This window comes from Psammomys obesus, unplaced genomic scaffold, assembly GCF_907164565.1.
Source record: "Psammomys obesus unplaced genomic scaffold, mPsaObe1.curated_primary_1811, whole genome shotgun sequence".
NCBI lineage: Eukaryota > Metazoa > Chordata > Mammalia > Rodentia > Muridae > Psammomys > Psammomys obesus.
The window spans coordinates 21,498,149-21,515,312 of NW_026596051.1; the positions used below are offsets into that span (position 1 = coordinate 21,498,149).

Genomic DNA, 17,164 nt, shown 5'->3' on the forward strand with positions numbered 1-17,164 from the left:
ATGAAGAGTTAGAGCGGGACAGCATCAAGTCAGCGACCGCCAGGAAACTATTCTGGGGAGCACCAGAAGTTGAGGACAAGGGCATGAACATGGTCTCCATCAGAGCCTTGGAAAGGAATCAGTCTTGCTAACTAACATCACGTGTGCATGGTGTTTTGAATGTAAAACATCTCCACAGACTCACGTGTTTGAAACTTAATCCCCAGCTAGTGGTGCTGGTATGGAAGGCTGTGGAAACTTTAGAAAGCCGAAGATCGCTGAGGCGGCCTTGGAGTTTTATAGACTCGCTCTACTTTCTTTTCATTCTCTGCTTCCTGACTGGGAAGGCAATGAGACCAACTGCATCATACTTCTGCAGCCTTGCCTTCCTGCCAGAAAGGTCCGTGTCTGCAAAGTGCAAGCCGAGCCCTTCTTCCCTTCATGCCCATCTGATAGGTATTTGGTCAAACAAACGATGTAAGTTTTTTGGGCTCCTGGATTCTATGAGAGTAATCATGGCTAGTGTTTTTTAAGCCACACAGTTTATGGCATTTTGCAACAGTAAATATAGAAAACTAATACACCTCCTCAATGCAACCTTCCTCAACCAGCTCTTCCATCCCCTCCGTGTCTTCTCCCTGGCTGGTGTTCCTCATAGCAGTCAGCACTAACTGGAGTACAGTTTTCCCATGAGGGACACACTGCAAGACCTTCATTGGATGCCTAGAACTGTGTATAGTAACAGACCCTACACAGATGTGGGTTTTCCCTGTATATGAATGACTATGGGAAATTCAACTGATAAATCAGGCACAGAATGATTAGCAACAACAATAATTTACAAAATAGAAAATAATGATGATATGCTGTTTAAAAACATTACTTTAAATTTGTAATTTATTTCCAGTGAATAATTTCAGAAATGGAAACCACGGAGCTGCTGCTGTAGCCAACTGGCATGGCTTGTGACCTGGGGAACTCCTACTATGGCTGGACATGGTGCAGGCATAACCTTTCCAGAGCTGCCCACACTCCCTATGGCGCAGTTCCCTGTCAGCCACAAAATTCCTACTTTGAATTCTGCAATCTATGTGACTTTGTCTCCAACGCCATATTGAATCATATTTATTTCTGTATAAAAAAAAAGCAGTATGTTGATGTTTCTCCCAAACTCCTAGAAAAAAAAAAAAGATGTCCTACATTTCTAATCTGATTCAATCGCTCTATGAGCAATTGAATTAATGGATTTTATTAGTAGATCTTTTACCTATTAATAGATCTTTCTATTTCTAAAATGTTCAGGATTAGCTTCATTTTGAAGCAGGGTCTCAAATAGACCAGGCTGGTCTTGATCTCAATATGTAGTGAAGCATGTCAAGGATGACCTTGAACTTCTGATCTTCCTGCTCCTACCTCCCATGTGGCATGTGCCATCATACCTGGTTTTCCATGGTGCTAGGGACTGAGGAGTTGGTGAATGCTAGGCAAGCACTCCAGGCTACTGAGCTGCATCCTCCAGCCGTGGATTTAAATTCTGTCTTATGAAGCACAAAGCCGACCTAGCCCATTCCTAGTAGTTTTCCTCTCTTCCTGTACAACTTCCTTACCTTAGATGCCCTCACTCTTTCTCTCCCTGCTCTCGGGGTTTGGTGAGAATAAAGGACATGAAGTCTCTGGGCCCTGGCATCCCTTCAAAAGGCTGTGTTCCAGGAGTCATCGTGTGTTTAAAAAATTTCCCTATTCTTCCTTTTCTTTTGCTTCTTTCCAAATAGCTCACAGGAAAGGGGCCTAAAGGCATTTATTCTGAGTCTGTGGCTGTGAAAGAGTCACATTCATCTGCGAACAGGGATATTCAGAGAGCAACAAGTACAGCGCAAGTCAGCGAGTCAGTCAAAGCCAAGGGGAAGCAGCTGATAAATACAAAACCCTCCAGAGAGAGCAGAGGTTTCCCCGGAGAGGCTGGTAGGCCGTTCCTAGCTACCCAGCCTTCCTCTGTGTGGGTTCCAATCCTGGATCTACGCTTTACAAGCTTAGAATTAAACATACAGCAGCAGCACTCACGACAAGACTATCCCCCACCATCCCTGGGGGTGGGTGCAGGCAGGCTTGAATCCTGCTAGATGAAGGATTTTTACCCACAGGATAATCATTCTGGCATCATCCAACCAGGGCAGCCTTGCTATTTGGTTCCTATGAAGCAGCAGGAGGAGAATTGGACAGCAAGGAAAGCTTCAGTGCTTGTCCCCACTGCAGACATCCCCAGCTGGATCTCTAACTGCTCTTCCCATCCGCTTTGCTTTGGCCCGAGTGACTGTGACTATGGTATTGTAAAGTGTTTGCACCTGAGGGCTTCTTCCTGCTGCTGTCCTCTGGAGCCCGTGGAATTCTGTGAGAAGAGCTCCCAGATACTCTGTTGGGCGAGGCCCGTCTCTCTATGATTTCTATCTCAAATCGAGCAAGAGAACCCGAACTGAGCTGACAACATTAAGAGAGTAAATAACACAGGCAGGTGGGATGGCTCAGTGGGTAAAGGTGATTGCTACCAAGCCTGATGACCTGAGCTTGATTCCTGCAACCCACATGGAGGAAAAGAATCTAATCCTGCAAACCAGCCTCTATCACATACACACAGTGGCACACAGCTTACTTCTAATATGAACAAAAGTAATTTTTAAAAAAGTAAGAGTTAAGGCACTTAGAGCTGATTGGTAATACTGAGGCTTAGAATCTTTGCTCTGCTGAGCAGGTTTAGGGCAAAAGCAGTTTGTTCTGATAGTAACTTAAGTCTGTAATCTCACTCCCTTGGCAGAGTCTGGCCATTCCTCTCTGCCTGCTCTGCCACGCAGTCTTGCCAGTGTCATATAGGCTGTCCCTCATCATCCCTATCCCACTCCTGGATCCACCTCACACTCCATATCCAAGTACCCATGGAGTAGCACTGACTCATAATCCAGTCCATGCCCTGCCCTTCTCAGCCCTTTCTGGCTCCCTCTCATTCTCAGCACAAACACTTGGTCCTAACTGTGGGCTGCACCATCGTGCCCTGGTTCCCTTTCAGCCTCAGGTCCCACAATTCCCTCCTCACCAAGCTCCAGGCCCCTCAGCCCCTCACTCTTCCTCAGAAATGCCAATCACCTTCTACCTCAGGACCATATCACTCTCCTCTCCACCGAGAACCCAGTTCCTCGGATTTTTACTCAGCTCTCAATCTCTGTTCACTCTGGTCTCTGCTCACATTTCCCAATACTTCTAACTGGTTTTCCTAAAAGCCTTCTTGCTAGCCCTTTGCCCTGTCAATATGGCGCAATCTCAATTAGAGCAGCTCTCAATCTCAATTAGAACTTTACATAATTAAATGCCTTTTGTCGCCAGCATATGGAACACAGGGAACACCCAGTATTCTAACACTTGGTGAATGAATGGAAGAATGTGCAGACAGATGCCCAGAATCGCTTGATGAGCTTGCAGCTTACCACCTAGAGTACAGACTTTCTAAAGAAGGTGGTGGAGGGAGGCATAGCACACTGTAAGACATCAGGGGCTTTGGTAGTGACTCAGCTCTACCCAGCCTGGTTTTCTCAGGCTGAATGCTACAGCACTGTGTAGGGAAGGGTATAACACCACAGAATGCCCCACTTTCTGTGGGATTCTAGAATCTCGGCCTCCCCCAGGACTACCTCAGCCCCAATCATCTCTTTCCATCCAGACAAGCCCTGGGAGCATTACTGCCTTCCTCCCCAACTGGGGTGAAACCTCACCTCCATCCACGCCCATGATGAACCTTCCCACAATGAGCATCTCAAAGGTTCCTGCGGGGAGTGAGCAGGCCATCAGCAATGCTGAAGAAATTGCAAATCCATTGTTGACCAGCAGCATGTACTTCCTGGAAGGAAAAGTGACTTGATGAGGGCAATGCACTATGAGGCATGTTAGTGTCCTGCCCACCCCAAAACAGAGAAGCCAGTTCCTTCAGAAGGTGGGGTGAACATGGGCTGAGGAACTGAGGTCATGGGCCTACCCCACACTCCCTTGCTTGGCTGTGGGGCCTTGAGCCTGGCATCCACTGTCTCCAGGTTCACAGTGGGGTAGATAAGGGGTACTGCTTGTGCTAGGATTTGATTTCATCAATTCTGGGTTTTGTTGAGCTTTTTTCTTCTTTCGAGACTGGGCTTCTCTATGTAGCCTTGGCTATCCTAAACTCACTTTGTAGACCAGGCTAGCCTCAAACTCACAGAAACCCAACAGACTTTGTCTCCCAGAGTTCTGGGATTACAAGAGTACACCACTATGCCCAGCTCTTTATTTAATAGCATTTTTATAGACAAGTTATAATGCAGGAGCTAGCATTTGAGCAGAAAGCCAGAAACCACTCAGTATTCTAGTGGACAACTATTAGCTTATGGAGTCAGATAAACCATGTTAGAAGAATGATTTGTGTAAAGACTCTTTGAAAAGGGGATGCTCATCCTTGAAGAGATAGCTCAGAGCAGTACTGCCCACTGGTGCTGCCTCTCTGGTGGGTACTTCATCTGCTTCTGGGGGTTGGACAAAAGCTGGAACCAGTAGCCAAAGAAACTGAGGCAAACAAAAACAGCCAGGAAGCATGATGCCCAGATAACAGCTGGACAGCCAGCATGGCATCCTATTGTTCTAGCTGGCAGCCTTTACCCTCCGTTTCTCTTTCCTTCTTCCCTGCCTCCCTTACTTTCTCCCTGTCACACAATAAAACAGCCATATTTCTTAATACTTGACAGGCACCTTGGATTTAATGAACTACAGTTTTAGATGTAATACTGGATTGCAACCATCAAGCAAAGCCAGACAGATTCCCCTGGCAATCGTTGCTTTTACTGCTCTGTGTCAGGACCGCTGTCTGGCTCAGTAATGTGTCCCTGGGCCCTCACAGTTGAGATTCATGCCTCTCTTGGGGGGGCTGGGTTCCTGCATTGGCTCTGTCTTTGAGGAGTTAGGAGGCTGTGTTTTCTTTTCCTCACTTGCAGGACCAACCCAGCAGCTTCTTCCATTCATTCAGGGCCTCACTGTGTGACGGGCCCTAGTCTAAGCACCAGACATGACTGGTCTTCTTAGAATGTAGAACTGTCTTCTGAGGTAAGTGCTCCTACATGCTTATGTCATACAAAGTTAACCAGAACTGCTGTTGGCAATAAAATGGTGTTGGGCTAAATAATGTTTATTATTTGCCTTATAATTATTATGGCAGTATTATCTAACCTGCTCTCACAATCAGTAAGACACAGACACCTGTTAGATCTTAAAATTGCCTTATAACACCTTGGGCTGGGCAGATATTTCTACCTACACTTTCTCAATAACCTCCCAGTCTGAATCCCATGCCAACTGCCTTAACCATCCTATCTGGGCTGCCTTCTATCCATAATCCTATAAATACTTGCTTACATTTTTCATCTTGCTGTTTTTTATGCCATTCTTTGAGTCCTTTCTCCTGGCCCACATGGTTCATCCCCCACATTAACCCATCGTGGTGTCCTCCTTCTTCCTCTCTTCCTATCTGTTCTGACTTTTTCCCATGATTCTCCTGCCCTCAAAGCCTGGGGATCTTAGCCACCCCTCCCTCCTTTCTCCCTGCCCAGGTACAGGGCCTTTTTTATTAATCAGGAGTAATGTCTTAGGCAGGTTTATAAAACAAGGATGGGGCAGTAACCAAATCTTGAGGGCCAGTAATGAGCATCAAAATACAGGCATCAGACCAACCCCCAACACAGGACCCTGACATGTTAGAAACCTGCTTTGAGTCATGAGGTTAGGCTGTCAAAGAGTTTGGGAAGCAGCCTCTCTCCCCACTTCCACCAGTCCCCTCCCTCCCCCAAAAAAGACAGTAAGTGAATTAAGAGACACTAAGTTGCTTTGTAAATTATGAGAAGTGAGGGCTTTTCCAGGGAGACTCAATATTCCCTTTAACATTTAAGACTTCTCGAGCTGCCAGGTGCAGTGGCACACGCCTGTAATCCCAGCACTCAGGGAGGCAGAGGCAGGAGGATCTCTGTGAGCTCAAGGCTAGCCTGGTCTACAAAGCGAGTCCAGGACAGCCAAGGCTACACAGAGAAACCTTGTCTCAAAAAAAAAAAAAAAGTATTGAGCTCTCGGACAGCTGCCTGTGTCTTCCGCTTCATGTCAGCATTGTAGCTAAGTTTCCTCCCTGACTACATCTTCCTGGACAATCTCACAGTTGCTGGCTTTTGCAGCCGTCGCCATGGTACCAACATATTCACAATGGCATCCTACAGCAACCGATGGCTAAAACAGCAAACTAAGTTCTAGCCTGTTCACATTGTGCTGTTTACATTGTGCTGGCATTAAATCAGGGGTAGCTTTCTGTACTCTGAAGTGGGAAGAGCTCCAAGAGAGAAATAAAAAGGCCAAAGTGCAGAATTTGGTGTAAACTAATTTGGTGATCTGTGTGGAAAAGAAGTGTGGTTATGTTCATGGATGAGTGTGTGCGTAAGTATGTATGTGTACGTATATTCATGTCTTTGTGTGCACCTGGTGTGTGTGTGCTCCTGCTAGGCACCAACCTTAAGAAGACACTCAAACTTGTAGGACTGGGTGTCTCCAGAGAGGACTGAGAGACTGGGGGGCAAAAGTGAAAAGAGAACCCTGAACTTTGTGTCCATTAGGCCCTTTAGAAAGCAAAGCCACATGGATGTGCTAATGAGCCAAAAATGATATGATTTTATTTTTTTAAAACCTAACTTACACAGACCGTATGATGGAAATACAGTTATGTCAGTGATAAACCAAGATGGCTAGACATGATTACAGTGTGTGTAGTGTAAATGGTGTGGACGCCCTAGATGAAGGGACAATTTGTGTCCCAGGACAGAGCAGGACGGCATGAAATTCATCTCTCTATTCAGAACAGCAATTATTCCAACATTTATCAACTATTTGCTTCTGGATTTTTTTTCCATTTATATTTCATAATACAGCTTACTTCAGATAACTGGAATCAAGGAATGTGAAATCCTAGATAATAGAGACTATTATGCATAACCAAGACAGTGTCTATCATTTGCCTGTTTCCTTTCCCCTTTCTCTGGCATTGGTATGAAAGGCCTCCCAAGGGCGGGTGGAGAAGGCCAGTCACAGGGTTCCCCCTCACACTCTCGTTGCTCCCATTACTGAGGGAGCATCTCCTATATGGATCCAGCTGTGGTCCTAGCATCTGCCTTGCAGTGTGTGGCGCTGGCCTTTGGATTACAGTAAGGCTGCCTCTCCATTTTGACTTTCCAATCCAGAGAAGGGAGATGCTTGACTGTAAAAATGGGAGGGGGGATATTTCTTGCAAGCACAATTTTCTCCTTGTATTAATTCATGGTCTCTGTCTTATCCTTTAAGGCCTCACAGGCCCAAGCCTATTAATAGAGTCTTATCAGAGAGGCTTGTCAGAGGCGATGGTTCTCAGATCTGGCAAAAACAGTGTGCCCTCACTCTGTGGACAGAGGAATAATGAGCCTGATTAGCAATCAACCCTCAGCTCACTTGCAGATACCACCTCCTCCTCCATGACATCACTACCATTAAAGTGGATGTTTGGAGCTAGAGGATGTGAGAGAGAAAGCCATCAAGTAACTTCTGTGAGTGCCTCTCAAGCTGGGCTGCTCCTCAGATTCACCAATAGCGCTTACACACAGTCACCTGACATGTAATGTCAGTGATGTATGCTCGGGAATTCACGATTAACTGATGACTTTGTAGGTGACAAGCAGAGGGCTGAACCATGAACTAAGTGTCTCGGGTGCCCCCTGCTGACAACCCCTTCGGCCACAGTCGCTCATACGGAAGTCGCTCATGCAGAAACCTCGCCAAGCCCCTAACTGCAAACACGGAGCTTCACTGTGGAGCAGGCAGTCTTAAAGACTATGTATTCACTGTATAAGATACCTTATGAGTTAGATAATGTTTTAAATGTATGGGTATTTTGTTTGTGTGTATGTCTGTGTACTACATGTATGCCTAGTACCCACATAGGCCAGAAGAGGTAATCAGATCCCCTGGGACTGGAGTTACATTCAGTTGTGAGCCACAATGTGGGTGATGGGACTTGGACCTAGGTTCTCTGGAAGAGCAGGGAATGATCTTAACTACTGAGACCTTCCACCACCTTCAAGGTGGATAATCTTGAGGAAACAGACTTGCAAGTATCTTAGTCAAGGCCACACTACTGCATGCTGATCTAGAACACCAGTGACCATCTTGCTTGCGAGGTAGCTCCCATATTCACTCATAGACATTTATTCATTCAGCAAACATTCACAATGCAGGACTGAGTTCTAAGCACCAGTCTATATTCTGGCTTATGGGACAAACACAGTGACATCCTTATTCTTAAGTCTTCTCAATAAGCAACACAAGACATGTGGCATGCCAGTGATGACCAATGCTAAAACACATGAAGCACAGAAGGGGCTATAATTTTACAGTGACCAAGAGGGTGTGACTGGGAAGGTGGCGTGTGAGCAAAGGTGTGAAGGAGGTATGGACAGCTAGCCAGGAAGAGCACTCCAGGTAGAAAGAAATAAACATCCAAATAGCATCACTGAGTTCAGTGTGGCTGAAGAAGTTGAGGACCAGGGAGGAGGTAGCAGGCAGGTGGAGAAGAGTGATGGAGCAGCTCCTGAGGGGTGTTCTGGGCCAGCAGGAGGTGTGGGGTTTCTACCCCTGGGGAGGGGGGTAGCCACAGAAGACAAAGAGAGGATGGACTTGGCCAGACTTCTAACAAGACAGCTCAGTCTTCTTAGCTATTCACGGCCAGGAGGGGGCGGGATCGAGTGTGAGCAAATGCTGCTGTCATTGTAGACCAGGCTGGGAGCTAGGTAGGTTGTGAGATCCCAGCATAGTTTGAGGTCAGATCTGCTTGGATTCACTGTTGGACAGACAGAGGTGAGGCGTGAGGGAGAAGCCAAGATGTCTTCTGAGGTTCTAGCCTAAACCTTTGCCCTGTCCCCAGTGGTGTCTTTGATGCTTTGAAGGAAATTAGTCACTTCTGAGTCAGACAGGAAGCATTTGCAAACAGGGATGCACCCCGTCTAGCAACTTTATCATATTAAATTCTCCTTCCCAAAATAACTCCAGCCTGTCAGCCTCCCAGGGAAAAAGGAAACCTTATTTGCAAATAATTCTCCAAGCTGACTCCCTGGGGCTCAGAGGCAGACTTTAATTCATCGTGTTTCCATTTTCTCCCAAGGATGAACACAGCAACACAAAACAAGGGACATCAGTTTTTGAGAGTAGAGTCCAAGATCCCCTGCAATTCCACCCACGGTGCCTGATTCACTGCTGGGAGCTTCTCCAATAGTGTTTGGTCTACCCTGTGTGACCCAGCTCTTGGGCAGAGAGGAAAATGGATAGGGTGGTAGAGAAAGGAGAAAGGCTCAGTGTGAGAGTTGGATTGGATACAGGAAGGTCAGGGGAAGCCTGGGAGGTGCCTTCTACAGACTCATTCTTTACAGGATCAGGACTGTGGGTAGGACAGGGGACTACTATTTTGACTTGCATTTGCAAAGCGCTTGTCAGCCAGCCCTAGTGAATGGAGAAGCTGTGTGTGTGCCATCTGCCTCCACATGCCACCCAGCAACTCTTAAACCATCCCAGGCCCGAATGCCAAGATGGTACCTTACTCCACATCAGTCATGTTGTCCACCTTTTCTTGCTTCCCTGGCTGGAATTCTTCTGTTCTTCACTTCCTTCCACATGCTTGGTAGAGCTCAGTGGTTAAAGGGTACCCTATCAAACAAACACGTGCTCCTGCCATGCTCCTGCCGTGCTCAGCGTGGCTGAACGTGTTGAAGATTTCATCAGAACTTGAGAGATCAACCTCCGTCACTTTCCACTGAACTTGAATTTGATTGCTTCAGCTGGGCTGGCAATGAGCTCTGGAGATCTGTGTCTCTCCCCTGACCCCTAGGCTAGGGTTACAGGAGGCGGCCATCACTCCCAGCTTTTTCTGTGGGTTGGGGTGTGTGTGTCTGAACTTAGATTCTCGTGGCTGTAAGGCAAGCACTTTACCAACTGAGCCATCTCCCCAGCCCAGCACCGTTCACGTTTAAGGTAATTATTAAGGGAGAAATCACAATGCTAGCCTATGCTGACCCTCCATGGAAGAGATTGACAGGAGGAAAGCAGAACTGAGAGATGGAGGAAAGAGAAAGATCAGTTGGATTTCCTTATGACATATGACATTTTCTGAGCTGGCTGGTCCAGCGTAAGTTATGTGTGCCAACAAATTCCCTTGGGGGCTTAAGCCAACTTGATTTGGGCTCCATGACAGGCAATCAAAAACCTTCCTGAGTGGCATGAGATGCCATGTAAGTTTGTGCAAATTGCATCACATTCAGCCCTCATAGCTCTCCCTGGGGTCAGTCCTGCTTATCTGTGCTTCCCAGACTTCCACCTTGGGGGACCAGACCAGCTGCCTCTTGCTGAGCCTGTCACTCATTCTCAGTACTTACAGGGACCATGGGAGCCTGCAGAGGAACTCAGATTATCTCTCTGCCCCGGTGGCAGCCCTGGGCCTTAGGAGTGGTGCTTTTCTGGTTCACAAGCCCAAGTGTGCTCATGTGAGTGTCCCATCCTTATCCTGAAAGCCATTCAGACATGTGTGTTACACTGATAAATGTGGTTACACAGGTTGTCTGAGATCTGATCCAGGACCTGATCTTAAAGCCCCTGTGGGTTTTCTTAATTTGTTTCTTGTTTTTATCTTTTTCCAGAGGTAATAACTAGGTTCAATGATACGTGCAATGAGGACAAGTCTAGCATAGTTTAAAACACACACGCACACAGAGACAGACGGACAGACAGACAGACAGAAGGAGAAGTAAAATGCTGCTCAATTGAGCACTAGTAACCCACATGAGGAAGAGCCCATTGTGGTAATGGTGCTCAGGTATCAGATGGTTATGGCAACCATGGTGGCTGACATCTGCCTTCTCAGGATGAGCATTTTATAACCAGCATCCATTTTGATCTAGGTGGTAGCACTCACACATGCCATTACTTTAATTGCACACTCATGTGAACCAGGTGGGGCTGGAGAGTTCATGTAACTCCCAGACAGCTCACGAGCCACCAGCATCAAAGCCCAGCACGGAAGCCGAGCCTGTGCCATGTCTGTAAACTGGACACATGCTGTCCTGCGTCGGGAGCAAAAGAGGGGTCTGTGGCTACAGCGCAGGACAGATGACTCCAAACAAAGGGCTGTGGTTCCACCACAATTCTCTGTGGTGCCCCAGTTGGAGACTGCTTCAGAAGAGGAGAAAACTGTATCCTGGGGCCTGCCTAAGATGATGTGGCCCATCTCCAGAGACTGCTCCTGGCTATTCAAGCTTCCCCGTCTCCATCGCTCTCTGAACACAGACGTTTTTGTGACCCAGCCACAGCTCCCCCCCCCCAGAGACTACTGGGGCTACCAGTAGCCAATCCTGCACCCACTGCTGGAGTCCCAACTTGAGCAGAGACCCATGCCCGCTGAACTTCTCTCCCAGTCTCACGCTGACTGGAGCACCCTCTAGTGGCACACCCGGGCTGCTGCTGCTGTCCCTCGGCACCTCACAATGATCTGGGCTTCCTCTTCCTTCCTGACGATCCCAGGAGGAATTTCACATAACTCGATATTTAGTCACAGTTTCAGACTAGCCCTGTTCTTTGCCATGTAGGTGAGCCATCGAAGCCTCACAGCGCATCAGGCTCACTGCTTGTAGAGCAAGGCCGACAGTGGTGGATTTCTGAGGTAGCTGACTTGTGATGATACATTGAGTGCTATCCTCCAGAAGAAAGCAGCTTCTCTTCCACTTTGCTCCTTAACCTCCCAGTAGCTATTGAAGTTGAACTTCGATTTAGCCCTGATGCCCAGAATGAGGAAAAGAGGAGCTGACCGTGGCTGGAGGCTTAGTGAGCAGAGCGCTCTCTCTCTCTCTCTCTCTCTCTCTCTCTCTCTCTCTCATCTGGCCTTAGCAGCATAACTCCCACAATGATGCTCCCGCTGGGTTCAGATGAGGATTCCTCGATTGCTTAGAAGTTCAAGGTGTTTAAAATGTTTCCAAACACATTTCCCCCATTGCTTTCTTTCTGCTTTACAGCCGCCAGACCGCTGAAGGTCGTAAAGCTACTGTCAATCATCTCAGGCTACATGTGAGAAAAGCATGGGTTAGGAGATGAGGTGGTAAAGTCCTGAGGTTCATAACTGGTGACTGGGAGCATGTAGCCCCCAATCCCAGAGCACCTTCCTCCATTCCACTGCATGGGTACAGAGCCTCCTTAAATGCCAGTGCAATGGAAGTTTTATTTTCTTTTAAAACTCAGTTGTGTTATGTAAATATGTTTTTGTTTTAATCCCAAGCGTGGGATTTTAGTTTGGCCTTTAGTTTTTCCACAGCTGATAACTGTCTTGTGGAGGGCCCGGTTGCTGCCAGCCTGCCTCACACAGCATGGAAAGGGGCGTGATCTACAGCTCTGAGGATATAAATATGAGAGCCCAGAAAGACAAGGTGTGGATCGCAGTGGTGGGGTGTGACACGTGGCAGATTGGAGAGACCAGAGATGGATGGTGTGGTAGTTTTCAGACAGATGGAGAGAAACGCTTCAGGGCGCAGCGGCTTGGAGGAGACTGCTGGCTGTGTTTGCTGTTGATGGAGATTGGTATAGCCCTGAAATAACCCATTGACCCTAAACAACCAGGAGAAGTAAAGAGGTCTGCGCCCCCTCTCTGCACTAACCTTCTCTCTCCTACCTAGGGCTAAAAGGTTGGTGGAAGGGAGGTGGAGGTGTTAAAAGCCCCAAATAAAGTAGAGCTTTAAAAACGAGTGCAACAGACCAGCCTTGGGCAGGAGGGCACCGCCAGGTGCAAGGTGGGTGGCCAACACAGTCCACAGAGCCTTGGGGCAGGGACCACTGTGCCTAACTGGGATAGGCAGGGGGGCTGTGGACAGGTCTAGCATGGGCCAGAGGGGACCCTGACCATCTGGGTTCTACCCCATCATGTCCTATGGCTCAGTAGCCATGGATTGCACAGTCCTGTTGCTGGGGGAGGCCTTACCCAAGATCTGCTTGAACTACACAAGAATGGTGTGGCTGGAACATCATGTTCTGTTCCCGGCATGGGCTCAGCCATGAGTTAGCTGAGCCTACACAGCACCTTGACATCTCTGACCTCATCCAAAAATCCCACCTGCCAGAGCAGAGCAGATGAAACAAGAGTGTGAGAATGCCAGGGATGCTGGAGGACCTTAGAGAACATTTCTTACTGCCTTAGGCTGTGCTTTCCCAGTAGTTACTGCTCTGGACCTGGCCTTGGGGACAAAAATTAACATTAGAATTTTCTGTAGCTCACTGGGTATCATATACCTTCACAGGTGCTGTGTGGATATCTCCAACATGGCCTTCAGAGAATCTTGCTGAAACATAAATATTCTAAGGAGCTCTTTTTGGGGGACATTGGGCAGGCTGGGAAGGAATGGGTGGGACCTTTCTTAAGTGTTTCTGTAACCCCAAAGTCTGAGAGATTTTTCTGGGGCTTGATGAAGGCTCCCTTGAGTTTGTGTGAATGCAAAATAGAGGCTTACTGGGCAGCTACTGTGTATAGATGACAAGGTGACCACAAACACATGGCCTCTGTGCACTGGGATACTTCTCCCGGCATACTCTCTCCGCTCCTTTTCCCTGGCCCCTGTAACTTTGCCTAAGTGGAAGCCCTCATCCTGGGCTTTGAATAAATTAAATGACTTGGCAGAGGTCATCCATCCACTGGCAGGAGACTCATGATTCAAGGTCAAACATGAAACTTGCCAAGACTGTCTTGTCCACACACACCTCAGTGGCCCCTAAGAGGCTGTTACTAGCAGAGAGGCGACAGAGAACACACTGGGGTGAGGGTCTGATAAACCAATCTGCCCTGAGAGGATTCATGTCATTAATACATTAGGGATTAGGCAAACAAAGGGAAATGGATCTGATTGGAGAGAGCTTAATGTGTGTGCTTGTGTGTGTTGTACAGGGGTGCGCTGTTGTGTGAGCGTATGTGGAAGGCAGAGGTCAACCTCAGGTACCTTCCATCGTTTTTGAGACACGGTCACCCATTGGCCTGGAACTTCACCAAGAAAGATAGACTAGCTGGTTCACTGGCTTTGAGGGCCCTCGCATCTCAGCTTCTTATCTCACCTGCCATCCCTGGGATTACAAGGATTTGCCACTATGCCTGACCTTTTACGTGGATTCCTGGGATCTGAACTCAGGCCCTGATACTCATGAAGCAAGTGCTATACCAACTGACCAGCTCCCCACCTTGAAACTTGGAGTTTATGGTATTTAATTTACTGCAGCCTTCTTGGTGACGGGAACAACCTGAAATTCCCCAAGTGTCCATCAGTGATACAGTGGAAGCCATCCTGAATAGCTTGGTGATATAGCCATGTTTCTGTGGAACAGCCTCTACGGCCCTGTGCTGGGTGTTCTCCAGACGCAGACCCAGATCCACTCCCCTCCGTGTTCGATTTCGTCCTCTTGGATGGAAACAACTAGGCACCCTGGATTTTTCCTGAAGCAAACTAGAAGGCAGCAGGACAGAGGATTCAGGGAATTTCTTCCTGCTCCACTCACTTGGGATCCACACAGCCCAGCCCCTCCACACTTTCAGCCTCGTTCATCACTGTGTCACCCAATCTTCCTGGACACTGTCACCCTCTTTCTTACCCTCTTGCCCTTTAGGCAGGAAAGCTTTTCCAGTTAAACTATGGAATCTTGTTGCCTACAGGGACACTGATAATGATGTAGACACCTTAGAATCTTTATGTAAGGGACCCCCAAACAGAAACAGTGCCTCTACTGACCTCCCAAGAAACTTTCCGATTATCTTCACCATCAGTGTTCCCACCAGGCCACCAATCGCGAATATGGACACTGTCACAGACCAGAGCAGAGTCAGGGTGTCCGGGTCTATGGGATGTCCATGCCTTCTGACCCAGGTTTCATTGTAAAAGGCCTTGACATACTGGAAACAAACAACAGGAGGAGTTATTTCCTTCTGCTCTGCCCACTGCTGGACACAAAGCAAAGAGCATATTTACAGGGCAGTTTCGCCATACTTGCAACCTTGCAGAACTCTGCACTTTATCTCACCAGGGTCTTCTAACAGAAGAACTCTTACATCACTGTGCAGGGAGGAAAAGTGAGGCTTGGAGAGACAGCATGATTTGTTTGGGAGTCAACAGCTCTGGCCCTAAGCTCTGACTTTACCACACACTGACAACAACTTTGAAGTGTGTTCAAAGTTCACACTTCTTAGACCCCCCTATGTCTGTAGCAGATGTGCAGCTTGGTCCACATATGAGTCTCCTAATGATGGGAGTAGGGCCTGTCTCTGACTCTGTTGCCTGCCTTTGGATCCCTTTCCCCTAGCTGGGCTGCTAGGCCTCAGTGGGAGAGGATGTGCTTAGTTCTGCTGTGACTTGAGATGCCAGGATGGATTGATATCCCTTGGGTACCTCCCCTTCTCTGAGAAGGAGGAGAGTGGGAGATGGGGGATGGGCATGAGGGTAGGACTGGGAGGAGATGAGGGAGGGATCTGGAAACAGGCTGTAAAGTTCACACCTCTAACAAAAGAGCCACTGTGCAATAGCAAAGAAAAGACAATAGGCATGAAAGAAAAATGTGCACTCGAAGTGAATCAACATTTAACTCTCTTGTTCTTCAAAAGACACTGTCAAAAAAATGAAGACAGGGGCCTAGTAAGGTGGCTCAGTGGGTAAAGGTGCTTGCCGCCAAGCCTGAGGATCTGGGTTCGATCCCTGGGATCCACATGGTAAAAGGAGAGAACTGGGTCCCTCAAGTTGTCTCTGGCCTCCATACATGTACTATAGCATATCCCCACATACAAATAAATAAATAGTGCAATTAGATTATTTTTAAATGAAGATATGTCACAGACTGAGTTTTAAATATGTGTAATGTACATACAATGGAAACGCAATCGTGATACATAAAGAAAATACCCACTAGAAGACAAATTCTTGGCTATAGCGATGGCCCAGGAGCCAAGACCACTCTTCTGGTGGACCCAGGTTCAATATCCAGCACCCGCATGGCAGCTCACAACCATCTGTAACTCCAATTCTAAGGGATCTCACAGGTTCTTCCGGCCTCAGCAGGCACTGCATGTAGTGTTTACATGCACATGTATACACATACAAAACTCCCATACATATAAAAATATTTTTTTAAAAAAATAAGACAAATATAATTTAAAATGGTCAAGGAGCCCGAACAGACCTAAACATGCACACGCCCCATTAGGCAACAACAGAATCAATATCATGAGCAATGCATATGAAACCACAACGAGATCTATGTAGACACCCACTCTGTCCTCATCACTGCCCCTGTATTTGGAGCAGGGACCAGGTGAGTCTAATGTGCAACAAGGGCTGGGTTCATGGTACTCTGCTCTCCAAGAAACAACCCAGATGCTCACAGCAGAACAGATAAACAAATTACAGAACAATTATATTGGGAAACCCAATGGTAAAAAAAAACAAACAAACAAACAAAAAAAAAAAAAAAACATGAACTAACTATAGCTCCATGCAAACAGAGAGGAACTCTTACACCATACTGCCCATCCCAAGAAGGGAAGAAAAGCACACCATGGCTCCATGTGTAACACTTGCAGAAGCAGAACTGAGCATTTGTTGGTGGAATTCTACGCAGGTAGCAAACTCTGAAAAATATCTTTCAGTGCCAGGCCACTGGCTTTCCTGGGGGATGCTGTGAGAAATGAGTACTCCATTAGGACGGCGAGTCATCACCCAGTTGGTGGCAACATAAATTCTAGGTTTACAATCTTTATTCTGTGGGTGAATTCACGCATGAGATACATACTTGTGTTTTATATATTCTTTTGTGAATCTGAGCAGGTAGTCCCTTTAAAGCTTAAAAAACAAACAAGAACAATAGCAGTGGAGTCATGTTCCAGATGAAGGGAAATTTGTTGAAACAACATGGTACAGATGCAGAGATGCAGTAAGGTTCATGACACACAATCCTGAAGAGTTCTGCCCCAAGAATCCATTAATCCATTTTAAGAAAGAAAGAAAAAGAAAGAAAGGAAGAAAGAAAGAAAGAAAGAAAGAAAGAAAGAAAGAAAGAAAGAAAG

The 17,164-nt window shown here is 47.1% G+C and overlaps 1 protein-coding gene across 2 annotated transcripts in view; it reads right to left on the bottom strand.

The window, feature by feature from the left end:
• Positions 1 to 17,164, bottom strand: part of Slc2a9 (solute carrier family 2 member 9) — a 140,947-nt gene that overhangs the window by 98,671 nt on the left and 25,112 nt on the right. For both annotated transcript variants that reach the window (XM_055624176.1, XM_055624175.1), the window contains 2 exons: positions 14,844 to 15,004; positions 3,738 to 3,862 (listed from right to left, as the gene is read on the bottom strand). In XM_055624176.1, the coding sequence (XP_055480151.1) occupies positions 3,738 to 3,862; positions 14,844 to 15,004 (286 nt within the window). The remainder of the gene's footprint in view (positions 1 to 3,737; positions 3,863 to 14,843; positions 15,005 to 17,164) is intronic.